Source organism: Mandrillus leucophaeus, unplaced genomic scaffold, assembly GCF_000951045.1.
Source record: "Mandrillus leucophaeus isolate KB7577 unplaced genomic scaffold, Mleu.le_1.0 Scaffold972, whole genome shotgun sequence".
Classification (NCBI taxonomy): Eukaryota; Metazoa; Chordata; class Mammalia; order Primates; family Cercopithecidae; genus Mandrillus; species Mandrillus leucophaeus.
In genome coordinates, this window is record NW_012110608.1 from 737,787 (window position 1) to 761,100 (window position 23,314).

The 23,314-nt window shown below is 33.8% G+C and overlaps 1 protein-coding gene across 4 annotated transcripts in view; it reads left to right on the plus strand.

Annotated features, from left to right (window-relative positions):
* The window catches only part of BRWD3 (bromodomain and WD repeat domain containing 3), a 130,236-nt gene that overhangs the window by 65,741 nt on the left and 41,181 nt on the right, over positions 1-23,314 (plus strand). For 3 of the 4 annotated variants that reach the window (XM_011970792.1, XM_011970793.1, XM_011970794.1), the window contains 11 exons: positions 4,518-4,588; positions 5,813-5,913; positions 6,548-6,588; positions 9,978-10,082; positions 11,120-11,273; positions 14,261-14,395; positions 15,417-15,545; positions 16,506-16,731; positions 19,653-19,820; positions 21,545-21,731; positions 23,056-23,149. In XM_011970792.1, coding sequence (XP_011826182.1) covers positions 5,818-5,913; positions 6,548-6,588; positions 9,978-10,082; positions 11,120-11,273; positions 14,261-14,395; positions 15,417-15,545; positions 16,506-16,731; positions 19,653-19,820; positions 21,545-21,731; positions 23,056-23,149 — 1,335 coding nt within the window. In that variant the 5' untranslated portion in view covers positions 4,518-4,588; positions 5,813-5,817. Of the gene's footprint in view, positions 1-3,914; positions 4,016-4,517; positions 4,589-5,812; positions 5,914-6,547; positions 6,589-9,977; positions 10,083-11,119; positions 11,274-14,260; positions 14,396-15,416; positions 15,546-16,505; positions 16,732-19,652; positions 19,821-21,544; positions 21,732-23,055; positions 23,150-23,314 lie in introns of all 4 variants that reach the window. The other variant, XM_011970791.1, reaches the window with a different exon arrangement.

Below are 23,314 nucleotides of genomic sequence, written 5' to 3' on the forward strand. Positions count from 1 at the left end.
ATTCCCTTTCCCCTGCCCCAGTTTAGTCTCTCAGTTTAACAGACAAAGTTATTTTAAAATGGCAGTTAAATCATGTCACTGGTGCTCTGGACCATCAGTAGCTTCCAGTCTCAGAGTTAAAACTGAAGTCTCCACAATGCTCTGTATTCTCAGCCTCCTTGGTGCTCTTCAGTCTCATCTACTGCATGTTTGCCTTTTTCACTCTGCTTAACTGCTGGCCACTTTGCTTTTCTTGAACATTCTAGGTGTACATGGCTGCTTTGGCTTTTACTGTTTCCTGTCTCTGGAGTGGTCTTCCCTGGATATTCACATAGTTTGTTTTCTCAGTTTGTATGTGCTTTGTGCACATGTCACCTTCTCAGGGAGACCTCTGACCACCTTATTGCTCTGATTAAAATTGTAAACCACCGCCCCCTAGCCCCCTCCACTGTGTGCACAGCAACTCTGTATCTTCCCTTCTGTTTCATTTTTCTCTGTAGTAATAGTCATCTTTTGGTATTCTTTATATGTTCTTTATTATTTGTGTATTGACTGTCTTTATTAACATCAGTGATATATTATACTCCCACGTTTTGTATTTTTTTAACAAAATTTAGTTAGAATGGTATGATGCTAATAGTGGTTACCACTGAATGGCAGAATTACATGTTACTTTTTTTCTGTTTTTCCACATTTCCTAAATTTTCTACAGTAGGTATGTATTAATTTTTCAGGAATACAAAAATAAATGTTATATTAAACAATCCGTAACATGGTTTCTCATTTCAAACAATTCTATTAAGGCACATTAATGGGCCAGATCCCCCTTTGTGATTGATGAAGCAATTTTAATGCAATGGAGATAAAGGTTTCAATGTTTCTTCACTTTATAAAATTATACTATTTCATATTTAATTGTCTAATTCCTGTAAATCTAAGATCAGCAAATATACAGGCCAGATAGTAAATATTTAGGCTTTGCATGTCATACAGTCTCTGTCACAACTGCTCGGCTCTGTTCCCATAGTGCAAAAGCAGCCATAGACAGTGTAAGGTGACTGTGTTCCAATAACGCTATATTTACAGAAACAGGCAGCAAGCTGAATTTGGTGTGTTGGCTGATTTGTGGATTACTGCTGTAGATTTTAGAGTAAGCTTTTGTTGTTGTTGTTGAGACAGAGTCTTGCTGTGTGACCCAGGCTGGAGTGCGGTGGTATGATCTCGGCTCACTGCAACCTCCGCCTTCTGGCTTCAAGCGATTCTCATGCCTCAGCCTCCTGAGTAGCTGGGATTACAAGCATGTGCCACCATGCCCAGCTAATTATTTTATTTTATTTTTTATTATACTTTACGTTCTAGGGTACATGTTCACAACGTGCAGTTTTGTTACATATGTATACATGTGACATGTTGGCGTGCTGCACCCATTAACTCGTCATTTACATTATGTATATCACCTAATGCTATCCCTCTCCCATCCCACCACCCCACAACAGGCCCCAGTGTGTGATGTTCCCCTTCCTGTGTCCAGGTGTTCTCATTGTTCAATTCCCACCTATGAGTGAGAACATGCTGTGTTTGGTTTTTTGTTCTTGTGATAGTTTGCTGAGAATGATGGTTTCCAGCTGCATCCATGTCCCTACAAAGGACATGAACTCATCCTTTTTTATGGCTGCATAGTATTCCATGGTGTATATGTGCCACATTTTCTTAATCCAATCTGTCATTGTTGAACATTTGGATTCGTTCCAAGTCTCTGCTCTTTTGAATAGTGCTGCAGTAAACGTGTGCATGTGTCTTTATAGCAGCATAATTTATAACCCTTTGGATACATACCCAGTAATGGGATGGCTGGGTCAAATGATATTTCTAGTTCTAGATCCTTGAGGAATTGTCACACTCTCTTCCACAATGGTTGAACTAGTTTACAGTCCCACCAACAGTGTGAAAGTGTTCCTATTTCTCTACATCCTCTCCAGCACCTGTTGTTTCCTGACTTTTTAATGATTGCCATTCTAACTGGTGTGAGATGGTATCTCATTGTGGTTTTGATTTGCATTCCTCTGATGACTAGTGGTGATGAGCATTTTTTCATGTGTCTGTTGGCTGCATAAATGCCATAGGCATGGGCAAGGACTTCATGTCTAAAACACCAAAAGCAATGGCAACAAAAGCCAAAATTGACAAATGGGATCTAATTAAACTAAAGAGCTTCTGCACAGCAAAAGAAACTACCATCAGAGTGAACAGGCAACCTACAGAATGGGAGAAAATTTTTGCAATCTACTCATCTGATAAAGGGCTAATATCCAGAACCTACAAAGAACTCAAACAAATTTTTTATTTTTAATAGAGACGGGGTTTTGCCATATCAGCCAGTCTGGTCTCAAACTCCTGACCTCAGGTGATCTGCCTGCCTCGGCCTCCCAAAGTGCTGAGATTACAGGTGTGAGCCACTGCGCCCAGCCAGATTAAGCTTTTTAATGCAAATTTCTCAATCTCAGAAATGAAAATATAGTTAACCCTTTGTGTCTGTAGATTCTGCATCTGTGGCTTCAACCAGCTGAGGAACAAAAGTCATTTGAAAAAAATTAATCTTCCTACTGAACATGTACAGATTTTTTTCTTGCCATTATCCCTTAAATAATATAGTATAACAACAAATCACTACAACATTTATATTGTATTAGGTATTATCAGTAATCTAGAGATGATTTGAAGTATACAGGAAGATGTACATATGTTATCTGCAAATACCATACCATTTTATATCAGAGACTTGAGCATCTGCTGATTTTAGTATCCATGGGAGGTCCTGGAAGCATCTCAATGATACCAACAGAGGACTATATAGGCATGAGTCCTGGTTTCTTTACTGCACATCAGTTATTAATGGATAATATTAATGAGTAATTTTTGTTTGAATTCATCTCTGTTGTCTTTAGAAGTTCTGTGCTTCCAAACAAAGAAGCTAAGTAAATTACTTCTAGTATCTATAATGATAATTTTCTTTTGATTTGCATTCAAAATGTATTCAAACCCTATACATCTTAATCCTTAGTCATCATCTCAGTGGAAATGTTTAATTATCTTCATTTGGGATTTTAAAAACTCACTGACATGTAGGAAACTCTTGTCCAATTTTCAGCTTTTTCCTGTGTCCCAGACATCAGGAGCTCAGTTGTTCTTTTTCCTTTTCTGTGATTCTTTTCTGAGGATATGTAAAATACTGAGAGTAAGAGCCTGAGAAGCCCACATGATAAAGGCCTTGATCCTTCTGACATATTAGTAGTCCTCTGTATTGACAAGTTAAGTTTTTTTTTTAACTTGATCTCCATTTTTCCACAATGATATGATATGAATAATGATTTGACCTATTTTACATTATTTATGGAAACAAATGGCTTCCATCTGAAAAGGACAAAATTATATACTTCATTGAATGAAACTGGATTTTAAAGTGAAAAAATAATAAAACCAAATACTTGGATATTAACTTCCCAAGTGTTTTTAGATTTACTTCTAATCCTCTGTCCATCCGAACTATAAAAATTCCACAGTTGTTTCTATAAGTGTATATATAGCACATTTGTAAAATTTTAAATAGTAATGCGCTTGTGAGTTTATTCTCCACTGAAAGTGATTAAAAAATCTTAAAGTGTAATATTAAATAATTTAAAAGTAATTTTTTTATAACTAAAACATTTTATCCAAAGTTCAGTTACTTTTTCTATAGTTTTTTGATATTTTTAAATTTTTATAAGGTATTTATTAATCTAGGAAAGTAAAATAGTCCCTTGACAAAAATTTTTAACTGAATTTATTGAAATTATATTTGTTAAATGATTACAATTTAAAAATACTCTGTGTTTGATGTTAGGCTGAACATGAAAACTTTTTATTTGAATCATATTTTTTTTTGTTTTTTTTTTAAGTTTTGTCCATCAACTAAAGGCACAAACAGATACCTCACTTCTACTGGTGCTGATGGAACAATCTGTTTCTGGCAATGGCATGTCAAAACAATGAAGTTTAGGTAAGTTTAGAAATTTTGTGAAAAATTGAGCATGTTAATTTTTATCTATTGCCTTGATTCTTAATAGTCCATGTATTTAGATATATGTATATATATTTATATATGTGTATGTGTATTTGTGTATACATATCCATACCTACTTCAATAGATTAAGAGATTTTAGGATAAATTTTTTTTGATATTAATGTTGAAGAGACAATTTATATAGAAAATTCTGGCAGAATTTTGTTTGTTTCATTTCTTACTTTGGTAAGAAATCTCATAATGGTAGTAGTAAGTAATATGGTTAATAAAACTGTAGTAATACTGATATCATAAATGATGTTTGCAAGGTTAAATGCATTTTTAACCTAATTGATGGGAATAGTACTTATTGACCACATTCCTTTTGTTTTTTCTGTAATATTGATGCTAAATCGATCAGTATCCAGTAGTGTGCTAACATTCTGGCCCATTAGCTAAACATGATGAAACATAAAAATACCTTATTTTTCCTCTTTAGAGATCGCCCAGTGAAATTTACTGAGAGATCCAGACCTGGAGTCCAGATATCTTGTTCATCTTTCAGTTCTGGTATGTGTAAAACTAGAATGTTTTGAGCATCTGGAATATTAAACGATCCAGTTGTAAAAACAGATTATGTGATTTATGAATAAAAAGATACACATTTGAGTGTTAATTGAAGGATATCAAAAATCTGAACCATGTGTTATGATAGATAAGCTCTTTTGGACTCTAAGTAATGTGTAAGGTTGATTTTTTTTTTTCCTTATTCATAATTTAATACATTTTTATATAATGGTGATTTTGCTTGGTAAAAACAGACCCCCTACTCTAAATATCCACTAACAAAAAAATTTACTTCCCCCACAATCAACACAAAAATTCTGCCCTGAGTTACAAAAAAACATGTACTGTTGCTCCATATTGAAAACACCTTTACAGTGCTTTTTCTACTGCTAAGAATCCTACATTAGTTAACCTTTTTTTTCTCCTTTTTTTGATTGTGGTGAAATATACAGAACTTAAAATTTTATCATTTTAGTCATTTTTAAGTGTACAGTTTGTGACTTTAAGTATATTCACATTGTTCTGCATCTGTCACACCATCCATCTCTAGAACTTTTTCATCATCCCAAAAGCAGTTGACTTTTTACACTCAACCACTATGGCCACGGTAAAGAGAATTGTAGATAAATTGTCTTTTTTTTTTTTTTTTGAGATGGAGACTCGCTCTGTCGCCCGGGCTGGAGTGCAGTGGCCGGATCATAGCTCACTGCAAGCTCCGCCTCCCGGGTTTACGCTGCCTCAGCCTCCCGAGTAGCTGAGACTACAGGCGCCCACCTAGTTTTTTGTATTTTTTTAGTAGAGACGGGGTTTCACTGTGTTAGCCAGGATGGTCTCGATCTCCTGACCTCGTGATCCGCCCGTCTCGGCCTCCCAAAGTGCTGGGATTACAAGCTTGAGCCACCGCGCCCGGCCGATAAATTGTCTTATAAATAATTTTGGAACATTACATTTCTAAATAAAGAAATGAATTCCTCAAGGATGTCTTCTTTAATGTTTATGATCATAGGCCTGTATTCAGTGTATATATAGTTTGTAGATTTTGTTGGATGAATGATATAGTTTTACATTTTCTCTGAATCACTAGTATGTCTCCAATAATTAGAAGACAACCTTGTGTTTCTTGAAGCCTTTTTACTAATGCAAGGTGTAGCATACAACTAAGGAAGTAATGAGGTGGTTTTTAGGGTTCCTTGGTACTATGTTTTGTTTTGTTTTTTAATCTTCTAGGCGGTATGTTCATTACAACTGGTAGTACTGACCATGTGATTAGAATATATTATTTGGGTTCTGAGGTTCCTGAGAAAATTGCTGAATTAGAGTCACATACGGTAAGAGAAAATCAGAAACAGTTGCTTTATTTTTGAATATCCTTGGAAAGTTTATTTCATTTCTTTTCTGATGTGTACCATAGTAATATATACAAATCACAAAGTTTGGTTTACACTTTACTCTTGTCATCAGTACTATACATACTAGTAAAAGTATGAGTTAATTATTCTAAAAGATTTTAAATAGCAGTCTCTAAACTATGGTACTTATAGACTGTCAGATGATTCCATTGGAAAATAATTAGATAAATGATGTGGGAAACAGGAAATGATTATTTTCAAAAATTAATAAAATTACGTGGAAAATCTAATGCAACTACTATTAAATTAACTATTTTAAGGTGTTATCTTACATTAGTGTGCTGTCTTATTACGGAGAACGTAATGAACTAATATCTATTCAGAAGTATTTGTCTCTTGAGATATGGTTTATAAGGTTTCCCTATGTCTGGTTTGTTTCTTATTACTGCCAATAAGCAGTCCTTATTAGTTAGTACATTGTTTTGGGCCTCATTGAAATTAAAAAAAAAAAAATCTACTTCATGATGTTTTTACCTATGAATTTGAGAGAAAGAGCACTTAATTCATTTTACAAATAAGTCCATTTTAACCAAAAATCTGTTTTATGTCTTAGGATAAAGTTGTTGCTGTTCAGTTCTGTAACAATGGAGACAGGTAATTATGTAATACATATTTGTGTAAACAGATGTTTGATATATGTTACTACCATTCCCTCAGATGCAGCTACTTCTATGATAGATACCTTATTTCTGTCCAGTTATTTAGGTTCAAAGCCCTTGTTTGTCTTTGATGACATCCTTAGCCATCACTTCCACAATCTCATCCAAGTCGTAACCATAGCCTATCAGGTCTTCCTTTCTGAGTGCTTTCTTTTTTGTTTATTTTGCTCTATTTCTTTTAGCACCCACGTTATTCAGGCATTTCATTATTTGACCTGTGACCTGTCCATCTCTGCCAGTGTAACCTTGTTCTTTTTTTTTTTTTTTTTTTGAGACGGAGTCTCGCTCTGTTGCCTAGGCTGGAGTGCAGTGGTGTGATCTCGGCTCACTGCAACCTCCATCTCCTGGGTTCAAGTGATTCTCCTGCCTCAGTCTCCCGAATAACTGGGATTACAGGTGCATGCCACCACACCTCGCTAATTTTTTGTATTTTTAGTAGAGACGGGGTTTCACTGTATTAGCCAGGATAGTCTTGATTTCCTGACCTTATCATCTGCCTGCCTCGGCCTCCCAAAGTGCTGGCATGAGCCACCGTGACCAGCCAACATTGTTCTTTACAGAAATCTTTAGTGTTTCCTCTTCTCTGTCTATGGAGTAGAATTCAAATGTCTTAGCCTGGCATTCAGAGCTCTTTACCAAATGACTTAGATCTACATTCTTTTCTACTGTTCTCCATATGAATCCTTAGATCCGGCCTAATTGATATACCCTGCTCCTGTTCACATCTCATCCATTCCTTTGCTTATACTTTTCCTCATATCATCTCTACCAAGAAACGCCATTTCCTACTTTCCCCTAACCTCTTTCTCTTTCTCTCCTACTTTCTGTCTTTCTCTTTTCCTCTCATGTCCCTCTCCTTTCTTTTTTTCCCCCTCTTCTTAACTAGGTCTTATCTTCCTTTTACGGTTCATGCCCTACCTGAAACCTTTCCTGAATGTTCCAGTGTTTAATTGTCTTGACTTTCTCTGAATATCTATATCACTCATTATCCCTATATCCCTAAAGTCAGAAATTATATGCAGATATCCTTGCACTCTCTAAAGTGTCTAATCCCAAAAAGATGACAGCCAAAAAGGCTCTAGCCTAAAAGTTTACCTAGCATAATAGATTTAAAATTTTAAGCACCTAGCATTAATTTGTTTCCAGTACGGGTTATTTCATATCCAAAATACTTGGTACCAGAAGTGGATATTTTTTCAGATTTTGGAATATTTGCATATTATAATGAGATGCTGGGTGGGAGATGGAACCCAAGTCTAAACACAATTCATTTATGTTTCATGTATACCTTACACACGTAGCCTGAAAGTAATTTTATACAATATTTTACATAATTTTGTGCATGAAACAAAGTTTTGACTATTTGGTGACCCATCACAAGAGGCCAGGTGTGGACTTTTTGACATCTGGCGTCATGTTGACACTCAAACACTTTCAGGTTTTAGAATTTTGGATTCGACTAGCTCAACTTGTATGTCTATAAGGACTTTTTTTTTTTGAGGCAGAGTCTCACTCTGTCACCCAGGCTGGAGTGCAGTGGCACGATCTCGGCTCACTGCAAGCTCCGTCTCCTGGGTTCATGCCATTCTCCTGCCTCAGCCTCCCGAGTAGCCGGGACTACAGTACCATGCCACCGTGCCTGGCTAATATTTTTGTATTTTTAGTAGAGACGTTAGCCAGGATGGTCTTGATCTCCTGACCTCGTGATCCGCCCACCTCAGCCCCGCAAAGTGCTGGGATTACAGGTGTGAGCCACCGCGCCCGGCCTATAAGGACTTTATAGGATGATCATGTTCTATTTTTAAATAACTTTTGACTGCAAATAATTACACTGATGGAGTTGTTCATTTTTGTCAAATTTGAGAGTAAATAATGATGGTCTACAAAGAGTGATGTCTATATTAGGAATGAAAAAACCACCAAATAAATTTTAAGGTTGACTTGATTGCATTATACTGAGTTAGATGCTTGAACATTAGTATAGCTACTGTTCTTTCATGCTAGAAGAACCTAAATTTTTAACTCCCTGTCTTTTTCTATTAAGGAAAAATTACATTATTGTGGTCTTAATTATTCGTGTGACCAATAAACACATGAGGAGATGTCCAATTTTACTAATAATCAAAGAAATATAAATTAAAATAACAGTCACTTTTTTTTCTTTCAGAATGACAAGATAATGAAAAATGATAATCCCAATATTGCCAAGGGTTTTGGGAAAATGGACACTTCTACAACTTGTGATGAGATTGTAAATTATTAAAAAAACTTTTCAGGGAAACAATTTGGCAGTATGTATCAAAAGCTTTAAAAATACACCTACTCTGACTCAGCAAATATATGTATGAGGTTGTACAAAGATTATATAGAGATGTTCATCACAGCATTATTTATAATGGTGAAGATTGGAAACAACAGTTGATCATTAAGGGATTAATTAAATAAATTTTTGGTACATTCATATAGTTGAACACTTATTAAAAGTGATAGTTTTGTACTTGTAAACATAGAAATAGATCAACAAAATACAGTTAAGCTAGGGAAAAACATATATAGTTCAGTTCAATTTTTTGTGGTAGAAACTATTGAAGTGTATATGTCTGTATTTTATAAATTCTGAAAATAGAAACCGAAGTGTTGACAGTGACAGAAGTATGAGTGAATATGTATACTTTTTAAATGACATCTTTATTGAAATATAATTTAAATAACATAAAATTCATTGGTTTTTAGTATATTCATAGGGTTGTGCAACCATCACCACAGTCAATTTTAGAACATTTTCATTGGCCCTGAAAGAAGCTCATACCCTTTAGCTGTCAACCTCCAATTCTCCTATCCCTTCACTCCCAGCTCTGGGTAACCATTAATCTACTTTTTGTCTTTATAAGTTTGCCTATTCAAGATCCATCTATGTTACTGTGTCTATCATTCTTTCTTTCTTTTTTTTTTTTTTTTTTTTGGAATAATATTTCATTGTATGAATACGCTACATTTCGTTTATCCATTTATCCCATTGATGGACATTTGGGTTGTTTCCACTTTTTGACTTATTATGAATAATGCTGCCATGAATATTCATGTACACATTTTTATGTGGACTTATGTTTTCATTACTCTTGGATATATACCTGGGAGTAGAATTTCCGGGTCATATGATGACTATGTTTAACATTTTGAAGAACTGCCAAGCTGTTTTCCAAAGTGACTGTACCATTTTACATTCCCCTCAGTAGTGTGTGAGGGTTAATGTGTTACTTATATTATCAAAAAAAGTGATTTACATTTTGAGAAAATTAATAAAGTTATTTTAACTCTGTCTAGTTTAAGATTTGTTAGTGGAAGTCGAGATGGAACCGCAAGAATTTGGCAGTATCAGCAACAAGAATGGAAGAGTATAGTGCTCGACATGGCTACTAAAATGACTGGGTAAGAATATATGTTAGATGTTTATGTGGTTCTCATGATATATTTTACATTGTGTTTAATAATGAATATAAAATATCTTTTTACATTAGTAAATAGTTTGAAGTTAATTGTAGACATGAAGTTTGCATCTGTACAGCCTCTAAGCAAATCATCTTTACTGTTGATTGACAGACTGGCTGACAGTAATATTGCTGATTCATTTGATATTCTGGTCTGTTGTGACTCAAAGATCTCTGTGTTCTACTGATGCCTATAGAGCCATTCTCTGCCTTAGATTTTTATAGGTCATTAAAAAATATATCTATATTACTTTCTACCTTGAGAGTTGTCCCTGTTAAATGTCATCATATGTTTAACTTTTTCTTTAATTTTCTAAGGATACTTTTATAATATTTTATATTGTTAGCATTCCTACTCAGTAATATATTTACACTTAATCAGCATTCAGCTTTGTCATCTTCACTGTTGATTGGAAGATACATAATTACTTCTTTGGGACACTACAGCTTCTTTAGGGTATGGCCCTGAAATCAACTGTCTTTCCATTAGCTGCAGTATAAAAATGACTTTTTCATCATAGCTACCTATTGATAATGTCATATTTAATTACATAAAAATGGTACTAAATTTTCTACTGCTTTTTATAAGACCTATGGGTTTTCTAAAAAAATTCATATTTAAGAGAATAAATTGGCCATTATGTTTTCCTATTTTCTGATAACCAACATAAGCATGAATTTTATTTTTCAAGGTATTTATAGATTTCTTAGTAGTTTCATAATTTTTGGTTCTCAAGGAACTATTTACCAAATTTTTGTCATTTTAGGGTCTTTTTTTCTTCCTGAATTAAGCTAACAGGTATTGCCCTATGCAGATACATTTACTTTTTTCTTTCATGAGTACTTAACAGTATAGTTTAGGATTTTTTAATCTAAACAGTTGTGTACTCCTGGAGAAATTATGTCATAATTTGCTACTTAACATGCACCTTTGTCCAAAATTCATAAGATATGAATACTGCAAATTGTTTTGTTTAGCAATAATTTGCCATCTGGAGAAGACAAGATCACTAAACTTAAGGTGACTATGGTGGCCTGGGATCGCTATGATACCACAGTTATTACTGCAGTGAATAATTTTCTTTTGAAAGTGTGGAATTCTATCACAGGACAGCTTCTTCATACATTATCTGTAAGTATTTTATTTTTAGAGTAATTAAAATGGTCAAAAAGCACATTATTTTAAGACACAGGAAATTTAAGTTTCCTTTCTGTGATATACTATACTAGCCCTTGGAAAAATGATTTTCTGAGAGGCCTCTTTTGACATAGCTGTAAAATAGGGATGACATGCACTATACCTGCTAAAAGCAAGTATGAAATCTTTTCAAGATCTTTTCTAAGTCTAATAGTTACTCATCTACTCTGTTATTGTATACAATGAGGACATATAAGTTATTTTGTTTTTACCAGGGGTTGGCATTTTTTCATTGTTACCGTTATAGGGGTAGAGCATACCTTACTTTGGTAAAGATATCCTACATAGTCTACCTTTAGTGATTAGTTTATGCAAGGAATAGGGGTAAGAGGAAGAAGTAGGAAAAGAAAGGTATTTTTTCCTCTTTCAGAAAGTGTATATTTGTCATTGTAAGAGGCTACAGTATTTGTGATGTAAAAAGTTGAAAGGATTAATAGCAGAAATCACATGGGTGGTGTTGATGTTTTTCAGTTTATCATAATACTGGTTGACTTCAGATTAAGTTTAATTTAAAAACCTTATTTTGTCTGTTTCAACTATCAATTCATAAGCATTTTAAGGAGAGAATGCCAAATGCTTGCCGTGCGATCACTCGTTAGTAGGTGATAAGGTTCAGACTAGAAACCAATTCTTCCGACTCAACTCAGTTGTCTTTGTAGTATATCATGGTGTTTATGTATCAGAGGGATGTAAAGTTCTTCTATTTTGCAAATGCTGTTTGAGCATCAGCTGTGTGCCAAAAGTGGATTAGGTGTTAGATATAAATGGTAAATTAGACAGAGTCTTGTCATGCCAGAGCTTATAGCCTATTATGGGAAATACTTTTGATCAGATAAGTGCTAAGAAAGAAAAATGAGAGATAGAATGCAAACTTCTAACAGGGTAACCAAATTTGATATGGGAGGCTTAGAGAAAACTTCCTGAGGAAGTGTAGTTTGGGTTAAGTTTTGAAAGATAAGTAAGAATTACCCAAATCTCAACTTAAGTGTCAACTCCTTGATTAGGCCTTCCCTGATCAAACAATCCAAGATAACCTCCTCGTCTTTGTCTTATTATGTCACCTTGCTTTACTTTTACTAGGTTCATCACTATCTTGATATTTTATTGTTATGTTTTCTTATTTATTTACTGCCTCTACATGGTAGGGTATCAGTAAATATTTGGTAAATCAAATATGTGAGGAGACTGGGGCGTGTTTCTAGAAAGAGGGAATGGCGTGTGCAAAGGTCCTGAGGTAGATAGGAGCTGAAAGAAAGCCAATTTAGCTATATCACAGAGAGCAGAAACAGAGTCTCCCCAGATACAATGGGAAAAGTGGACAGGGGCCAGACTAGGATTTTGTAGGATCTATTGTAAGACCAATAGAAAATCATTAAGGGTTTTGCTTTTGAAAAAATACCTTTTAATTCTGGTCACAGAAGAGGGAATAGATTGGAATGAGTTGAGAGTGACTGCAGGTAGATTATAGGAGTCTGATATAGCCAGAATGAGCCAGGATGATAATTTAGATTTGTGTAGGGGTGGTGGAAATAAAAGTGTGCTTACCGAATACAAATATGGCATTTTAAGATGATAAATTGATAAATTTTAAGAGATTACTTATTTTGACTAGATCTTGTTCCCCATGATCTAGTAACTATGTCCTCTCCTAAGGCATGTGACCCAAAAAAAGGAAAATCCCCAGCTTCAAAGTTCTTTTTTTTCCCCCTAATGTACATTGAAGTAGTCATGTCATTATCATTAGAGTTTAGCAAACTAACTTTATTTTTTAATGGGTACGAACCTGAGAAAATATTGGCTATATCAAATTGATTCTTTTAGCAAGAGATTTTGTTATAGCAAAGAAATAACTTTTTCTGTAGTCACTGGGAAGAATTTTGGTAAACTTTGAGTTGTGATGGTATTTATCATAAGGGGATTTTTCCTACTAATCTTATCACTACGTTTTGAGCCAGTCTAAAGTTATATTTTCTTTCAGTAAGCTGTATTTTTGTCCATAATCATAATATGGTAGGATACTCTATTATTCTACTTTTTTTAATAGCATGATTTGGGACAAAATGCATTTTTGAGATTTGCAGGATATGATCATTTTTTAGACGCTACTGATGTATAATGTGATAGTGTGTTCCTAAGATAAGTGCAGCTTCGGAATGTTCTCTATGCTTTTCTAAGGCTTGGAGCCTGTTCTTAAACATATACTCTCTAGTCAGGAGTTAAGTCCAAAGAAAATGAACAATGATCTTAAAGCAGATGCTTGTAAACTTTTCCTTTACGAGGCATATAAACATATAACATATGTAAACTTGTTATATGTTATATAAACATATAACATATGTAAACATGTTATATGTTGTATAAATATATAACATAAAGCATTGGTTTTCAAACTTACTTCTTTTTAGCAGAAAATGTATTTTCTAGATAACATCTTAAATGGAACTCCCAAATGTAAAGTAGATGTAGAGCAGAACCACTGTGCTTTATCCTTTGAATGTATCATGAGGCCTACTAAAATACAATTTGAATACCAGTAATAGAGAATAGAGTGCTGAATTGTATTGATCATTGTGTCAGAATTGGGTGTTATTGAAAGATTCTGTTTGTCATATATTCTGTGGCCTTTTAAATAGCCCAGTCCTAAATTCCACTTCAGAGCCTTGGTTAATGAGCTGTATTGTTTAGACTATATTTTAAAAACATTTCTGGATCTTCTGTTTATTGAATACTTGATAAAATCAGCAGTTTATAAGGAAATCTCACTGAGGTATATTGTTCATATAGTATCCACATAGTAAATGCTGTTTATTATTCTGCATAAATCCATTTGAACCAGACTGATAGCACACTGAAGACCTTTTTACCAAATGAACAAGACATTTTGTGTTGCTTTTCATTTTTAATACTGATTTTTATTATAGGGACATGATGACGAAGTATTCGTTCTGGAAGCCCATCCATTTGATCAAAGGATTATACTTTCAGCAGGTCATGATGGGAACATTTTCATTTGGGACCTTGACCGGGGGACCAAAATTCGGAATTACTTTAACATGGTAAGAGACACCTGTGTCTAGTTCACATTAAAACCAACTTCTCTTATATAATAACTTGGTTAATTAAAGTATACCTAGTACAAAGGAACCTCTTGTCATTTGTGTTTAAATTGGTTAAATAATTCAGAGAATAACTCAAGAACTGAGAATAAGGCCAGTTGAGCCTTTCAAGATGTTAGCATTTTCTTAGGTGTTAGCATTTTCCAAATTCTGTTCCCCAGCCCTAAACTACAGATACTCAAATGTATTAAGCTTTGGAGTTAACACCTAACCAAAATCACAAAAAGATTGATGTTTAAAATGTAATTCTCATTTATGAATTATAACAGTGACTGTAATACTTGTGTCTGCCCCTGGTAAACCTCATATGATTTAGTAATCAGAAAGTTGTTTGGCAAACATGGACTTGGAGATATGGATGCTCTTAAGATATGTCTCATACAAGCCATGGAAAAATCTGGTGAGCTATCTCTCCTCTCAGAACACCCTTCTATGGTGATGGGAATACTCATATCCTCTTAAGAATAATTCTGACTAAACATTTCTAAATTGTTGGTTGGCCTTTGAGTTTACTTTTATATGCTTTATATAGACCCAAAGCAAAGACAGATCCTCTGTCTTTTATTAGTAAAATTGATTGTGTGCTTTAATTTTAGGATGGTTATTTTAAGGCTTCATTGCATTATAACTTAAGATGTGAAGATAGTATCTTGACTTTGCTGAGGTAGTGCCTTTGTCATTTTGGTTGCATTTAGTTCTATTTTAATCTTCACAGTCACTCATTTAGTATTTCATGAGGTATGTCATTGCTAGCAATGATTGATTTTATCCATTGCAATTTGCCTCTCCCTAATTTCTTTCAGGGATTTACTGTTTCAGTAGGGTTCTGGCTACAGAAGCCAGAGAGTACTTTGGAATGTTTGTGCATCACAGAGTCCATGGTATTAGCAAGGAAAAGTTGTCACCTATCTATTATTTGAAAATTACTCTTAAGATGACTTGAGACTCCTCTGAATTTCAGATTGAAGGCCAAGGCCATGGTGCGGTGTTTGATTGTAAATTTTCACCGGATGGAAACCATTTTGCCTGCACAGATTCTCATGGGCATTTGCTGCTTTTTGGTTTTGGATGCAGTAAATACTATGAAAAGGTTAGCATATTTTAATTTTGCTGTAGAGTATAATTTAGGATTGTGTCGTTCACAAATTTTGTTTAAAGTCCTCCAGTTAATAAGGGCTGTTATGTGTCAGTAGATATAAAATAAAAGAAAGTTGTCTTTCTTAGTAAAGGTTCTCAGTTGTGATCTGCACTGCCAGAACATTATGTTTGGTTGTGCAGATCACGATTGAGATAAATTACAGGGTGATGAAGACATAAAAATTCCTTAGGAAATCCTTTTGCTTTGAACATATTCTCTACTGCCTTCCAGGTATAATAGGAGAGTAATTCTAATACATCACATCTTCTACTTCTCATGAATTGGGAATAGACTGCTGGCGACTGAATATGTCTATTTCTTAGGTGGCTATTTTACTTATTATTGATCCTGTTAAAATACTTTGGGAGCTAACTTAATTGGTTCTTTATGTTTTGTTAGCTGTGAATTTGAGAAAGTTTATAGAATTGTAGAGTTGGAAGAGAACTCAATCATTGAGGTCAGCTCAATAATTGTATTAATATCAGGTTTGAGTGTGTTTGATGTGATTGATATTTACCTGTTTTATTATATGTATTATACTGCATCTGTCTTCATTTGAATAAAAATAAGCAAGAAAAACATAATTATATAGGTTTGTGTAATTTTTACAACTTAAATACAAATGCCCAACTATATCTACTGGGTTGTTGCTTTAGTTCTTCTTATCATAATAGAAGAAATATGATATGTCTAAAAATTAATACAGATTATAGGATTTTGTGGAGAAAAGAGAATTACCATCTAGGTAATTCAATTCTATTCTACCTAAAGGGAGAATATAGGGCAACAAAGGACTATAAGAGTATGCAAAAAATTATCTGATTTAAAAAATGAGTGTGCTCTAAGAATGAAAACAAGTATTTACTTATAAATTCCCTGTGTATGTTAACCCACTAAAAATCTGTCATAAAGATTCCAGATCAGATGTTCTTCCACACGGATTATCGTCCTCTTATTCGTGATGCCAATAACTATGTATTGGATGAACAAACCCAACAAGCTCCTCACCTCATGCCTCCTCCATTTTTGGTGGATGTTGATGGAAATCCTCATCCCACAAAATTCCAACGGTTGGTACCAGGACGGGAAAATTGTAAAGATGAACAGCTTATACCACAGCTGGGATATGTGGCTAATGGTATGTTTCCTCTAAAAGTAAATTTCAAACATTTTGCACAATATTATACATTACTGCTGTATTCTCTATGATGTATGCCTCCTGCTAAACTCTGGAGTAGGTTATAATATGTTTCATCTTCTGTTACTGTTAATTTTCAGTTGTATAGTACTTTTAACCATAGCATAGTACTTTTTCATTGTTTATCTCACCTGGACACAGATAAGTGGGTTAGGACAAACATAAGCATATATGCTCAAGCAGATAATGTATTGACCTATTTCTTTAGAAAACCTTATATATGTGTGAACCTGTTGTTTTCTATAGTATTGAGTTGTAGTAAAAGCTTTTGTAACTGGTGGAATTCCACTGCTTATAGTATTGATATTTTAGTTTGAGAGTTCATAGTTAATTAAACTAAGAAGGTGAAACTTTGAAAAACCACAGACTGGCCAGGAGTGGTGGCTCACGCCTGTAATACCAGCACTTTTGGAGGCCGAGGTGGGTGGATTACTTGAGGTTAGGCATCCGAGACCAGCCTGGCCAACGTGGTGAAACCCCGTCTCTACTAAAAATGCAAAAATTAGCTGGGGGTGATGGTGCCCGGCTGTAATCCCGACTACTTGGGTGGCTGAGGCACAAGAACCACTTGAACCCAGGAGGCAGAGGTTGCGGTGAGCCAAGATTGTGCCACTGCACTCCAGACTGGGCGACAGAGTCAGACTGTCTCAATAAAAAGGAAACAACCCCTACCCCGCAGCTGGAGGTAGCTATTTACCTATTCTCATGTTTGAAATGCAAAGAGTTATTGGGTGTAGAGTAAGCGGATGTGACTATTTAAATAACACTCGGTCTTGGGAGATATTGGGAAAGCAGAGATGAATGTGATATATGATGGGAAGATAGGAGAATAAAACATTGGAATAAGCTATTTTCTATCAAAGAAACTTACTCTCTTCTGGTTAGCATATTTCCATTATTTATTCTGCCCTCTACCCCCACATAAAATGCCTTCATATCTTACTTTGGTACTTGTAGGTTGTCTTCAGGTATGAGCTAGTAAGTTACTGATTTGCATGTAGAATTTTGTATCTTTGCTAGGGAATTAAGGCTTGAACTGACCCTCATAGAATGAAATGCTGCACATCTTTTTATGTTCTTGCTCATAAAGGTTGTAGAGCAGGGAAATGGTATTACTCATGTGCCTGTAGTTACTGTGATGACATATTTATTAGCCAAGGAGAAAAGGTGTGAATATTAATTAAATGGGAGATAAACTTGAAAACAAAGGAATAAGAAAGTCTAATTTATCAGACTTTATTTCTTGTATATTTCTTGTAAGATCTGATCACTTGGTTACTCTGTCAAATCTGACTAGAGGACAAGATGAAAACCAGGGCAATGATATACTTAAGAAAGAAAAAGATTTAACATTTTCATTCAGAAATAATCATTAAGTTTCAGTGTATATAAAAAATAATTTTGTACTCATTAAAACACTAAAATGTTATCAAAAGACAATAATAGTTCAAAGATCATCATTTTGACTTCTTTCAAAAAGGAAATTTTCACAAAGAAGGATGCAAAGCATTTTAGGTATCTGTGGTTAAACTTGTTTAATTAAACCTTACTCAAAACTCTTATGGCATAGCTAGTTGCTGTTAGGCAGCAAACCTATACAGCATTTAACTGCACTGAATACCATAGACAGTTATAAATACAATGGTACATATTTATCTAAGCATATCTAGACAGAAAAGGTACAGTAAAAATATGGTATAAAAGATAAAGAATGGTATACCTGTGTAAAGCACTTACCATGGAATGGAGCTTACAAGACTGCAAATGCTGTGGGTAATTCAGTGAGTGAGTGATTGAATGTGAAGACCTAGAACATTACTATACAATAGTGTACACTTTATCAACACTGTACACTTAGGCTATGCTAAATGTGTATAAACAATATTTTTCTTTCCTCAGTAACAAATTAACCTTAGCTTACTGGAAACACTTTTTAGGTTTTTTGTTTTGTTTTTTTAACTTTTCGACTCTTTTGTAATAATACTTAGCTTAAAACACAAATACTTTGTACAATCGTATAAAAATATTTTTTATATCCTTATTCTATAAGGTTTTTCTATTTTTAAAATTTTTATTGTTTTACTTTTTAAACTTTTTAAAAGTTAAGACACAAACACACATTAGCCTAGGTCTACACAGAGTCAAGATTATCAATATCCCTGTCTTCTACCTCCACATCTTGCTTGTCCCCCTGGAAGGTCTTCAGGGGCAATATGGAGCTGTCATCTCTTATGATAACAATACCCTTTTCTGGAATACCTCCTGGAGGACCTTCTTGAGGCCGTTTTACAGTGCAATTTTTTTTAGTAATTAAAAGTAGTACATTTCAAGATGATACTAAGTATGGTATAGTGCATACATAAAACAGTAATATAGTCATTTACTACCAAATATTATGTACTGTACATAATTGTGTGTGCTATGCTTTTATATAACTGGCAGTGCAGTAGGTTTGTTTATCCCAACATCACCACAAACATGTGAGTACTGCATTGCACTTTGAGGCTATGATGTCACTAAACAAGAGTTTTTCAGCTTCATTATGATCTCGTGAGACTACCATTGTATATGTGGTTTATCTTTGACTGAAATGTTGTTATGCAGCACTTGATTGTATTTTTAAAGATGAGAAGGCCCTCATAATAATGTCTAATTTGGGAGCATTGGTTAAGTCAGACACATAAGCTAGTACATCAAAAATATTTAAAGTTTTTAATAAAATGTTTCATTTGATATATACTTTATTTTACATTTAATCCTGTTTTTAATCATTTGTGTAGAAATTTATAGGTTGGTTTTACTATGTTTAAGGTATACTAAAATGTAAGTAATTTTGAGCCTTTGTATCTGGTCTTATTAAGGTGATGGTGAGGTAGTAGAACAGGTAATTGGGCAGCAAACCAACGACCAAGATGAGAGCATTCTTGATGGAATAATCAGGGAGCTGCAGAGAGAACAAGACTTGAGACTAATTAATGAAGGAGATGTTCCACATTTTCCAGTTAATAGAGCATACTCTGTTAATGGTGGTAAGTATTTTTATACTTGTAAAGGGTGTAGTGTATATACTGTAATTATTTTACTTTTCCCAAATAATTACATGGAAAATATTTTACCTTTATAAATAAAAACATTTTTATTAATTTGCAATTTTGATATCAGATATATCAAAGTCTCATAATCTCATCATTTGTGGGTAAAATGACTTAAGGTCTCCTGAGAAATTCAGGTGATGCATTTTAATACACTGTCTTCTTTTTACTCAGTAATTTATCTGTAATCTTTACATTTGTTTTAAGAAGTGAAGTGCTACAGTATGTCTAGCCCTCTTGTAGGGGAACCAACCTATACAGTTTTCGAAATTAAAACTACCTTAAGTTTAGAAATTACTGCCAATTCCTCTTCTGTGGAGAGGAAAGCAGAATACCATGCTCCTCTCTTGAATTAAAAAAAAAATACACTGAAGACAAGAAGCTGTCTTAGGGAATACAGATGCAGCTTCTGAATTGACTTATAATAGTTTGATCTTAATACCAGTGGAAGTTATTGTATAATTAATTATCTTAAAATGAATATTCTATCCTTAAATGATATTAAAATGATATCCTATCCTATCTTTTACATTAAACGTGCCAGGGCATCTGAGTTTTATATAAATCTTAGCTTTTATCAAGAGCTATTAGTTTTATCTTCAAATGTAGTCATCTTATGAGATTTTTTTTCAGATTTATTTCTTTTCATATATTTGTAACTAGAGTCATTTATCTGTGTAACATTGCATTTTAGATTTCATAGAAATGAATAAGGTGATTTAAATTTGTGGTGATTCACAGAGTATTTTACTAATTTCCTGATTTCTTCAATATCTCATAAAATTAAAAATATTCATTTGGGTTACTTGAACACCTAACTCAGATAAGCTTTTCTGAACCTGGAACAAGATAACAAGTGGGCTGATAATCCTATCTATCCAGGCCCTTTATTCCTGAGACGTGAAACTTTCTCAGAGCCCTGATTTAAATATCCATTAATGAAATCAGTATTCTGTTGTACCTTCAATACTAGGTTTCTGTGGACAGATTAGAAATGACATTAGTCAAGAGACCCCACTGACTTCTATTGGTAATATTCATTTGTTTTGAAATTTTTCTGACATTTAACAGTTGGATGTTTCAGTTTCCATTTGTGTTTTATTTGTAAATATAAGAAAAATAACATGAACCTTTCTGGAGTATTAAAAAATAAAACTTCTGTTACTTTCTTTCTTTCTTTGCTCATCAATCTTGAAAATGAAATTTTGATTTAAAAAAATAATTATTTATACTTTGAATCTTAACATTTTTGAAAGTTTTATTGATGCTTTATCTAGAAACACTGTAATGGAGAGAATAAAGATAGAATTTAGATCAAAAAGCTGCTTCCTGAACTAGCACTAATAAACATTTGTGAATCTCCAAATCATGTTGAATACATTTTTTTATATTCTGTGAGCATTTAGTAGATGTCAGATGTGAAACTACTTTGAAAAAAATTAAAATAATTATAGAAATTTTAAACATTTCTCAATAAAAGTGCTTGCTTTATTTATAACAATATGAAAAACATAAAGGAGGGTACAGAAAATATAGAACAAAGGGATAGCAATTCTTACAGCAGTACTATCTTTGAATCTACTCTTTTATTTAGAGCTGTGTTGTGGAAAACTGTGGTGCCTTTGCTCAGAAAGTGACAATTTTCCTTGTTTTTGTTTTAGCTCTGAGAAGTCCAAACATGGACATATCTTCTTCCCCAAACATCAGGCTTAGAAGACATAGTAGTCAAATTGAAGGTGTTAGACAAATGCATAACAATGCTCCTCGGAGCCAGATGGCCACTGAAAGAGATCTCATGGCATGGAGCAGAAGAGTGGTGGTCAATGAACTAAATAATGGGGTTAGTAGGTGAGTCAATAAGGTAACATTTAGAAGAAAATTTAAAGCTTTATTCTTAGAAAGTGAATTGAAATGTACTATGTTAGCCTAGTAAAAGAGGTATTTTAAAATATAGTTTAGTCATGCATTAGTTTTTCCATATTATTCCAATGAGTTCACTCCATAACAAATAATGATTATCTTCAGCTTTGTGCTGAATGCTTTGGGGAATATTGAAAATGCAAAACATTATCTCTGTTCTCAGTTTATAGCCTAGATTTGAAGAAAAGAATACAAGTAGTATTAAGAACTCATGAGGTCTTACGTAATTAAATATGTGAGTGATATATGGACCCTAACATTTGAGCAACCTGGGAGTACAGTTATTTGCTAGATGCTAGTGCTTAGAGTATCTTTAGAAATGTCATTTAGGTAGACTTCATTGGATGAAAGAATTTCATTAGGATTAATTTCAAACTTACAATCCCTATTCGTGTTTGTAAACCCTGAAATTTGCTGTAATAACAACTTTCAGATACTCCACAGCAACTGGAAATAGATTTAGAAAAGAGAAAGGACATTTACAGAGAATATGTACAATTCATTTTAATCAAGTATCTTCCTAACCAAGCTTTTACCAGATCAACCAACAAGTAGCAAAATTAATTTGGTTTCTCCTTTTCTTCTGCTTTCTGCTATAAGAAGGCAGCAGTAATAAGAAAAAAGAAAGACATAATTAACTTGTGTCTTTGGAGTAAATGATTATTTACTCAAAACATTGAAAGCAGAATTGAAAGCAGGGACTCAAAGACATTTGTATACCAGTGTTAAATGTGACATTATTCACAATAACCAAATGGTGGAAACAACTCAATTGTCCACCAACAGATGAACAGATAAACAAATTGTGGTATATGTACAAAATGGCATATCATTCAGCTACAGAAAAGAATGTTCTGATACCTGCTACAACATGGATAAACATGCTAAGCGAAAGAAGCCAGAGACAAAAGGACAAATATTATATGATTCCACTTATATGAAATATCTGGACTAGGCAAATTCATAGAGACATACAATAGATTAGAGGTTTTCAGGGGCTAGGAAGAAGGAGAAAATGGGGAGCTATTGCTTAATGGTCACAGAGTTTATCTTTGAAGTGATGAAAAAGTTTTGGAAATGCTGATAATGGTTGCACAACTTTCTGAATGTAATTAATGCCACTGGATTATACACCTAAAAATAGTTCAGGTGGCAAATTATATGTTTAAAAGTATTTTTGTTATCTGATTCTTAGATGATTGGTTTTCTTTTTGATGATTTTCTGTTACTTTGACCTTTGACTTGTTATTAGGGTACAGGAAGAATGTCGAACTGCAAAAGGTGACATAGAAATCAGTCTTTATACAGTTGAAAAGAAGAAAAAACCATCTTATACTACTCAAAGGGTAAGTATAGTTTTACAATACTTTGGGATACACTATTTGCAAATATTTGTAGATAATAGGCTTTTGAGAGGCAGCAGTTATGTATTAAGAGACTATTTTAGTAGGTATCTGCCTATAAGGCACCTACTTTTTGAGCCACAAATTGAGATATATGATTATTATTAA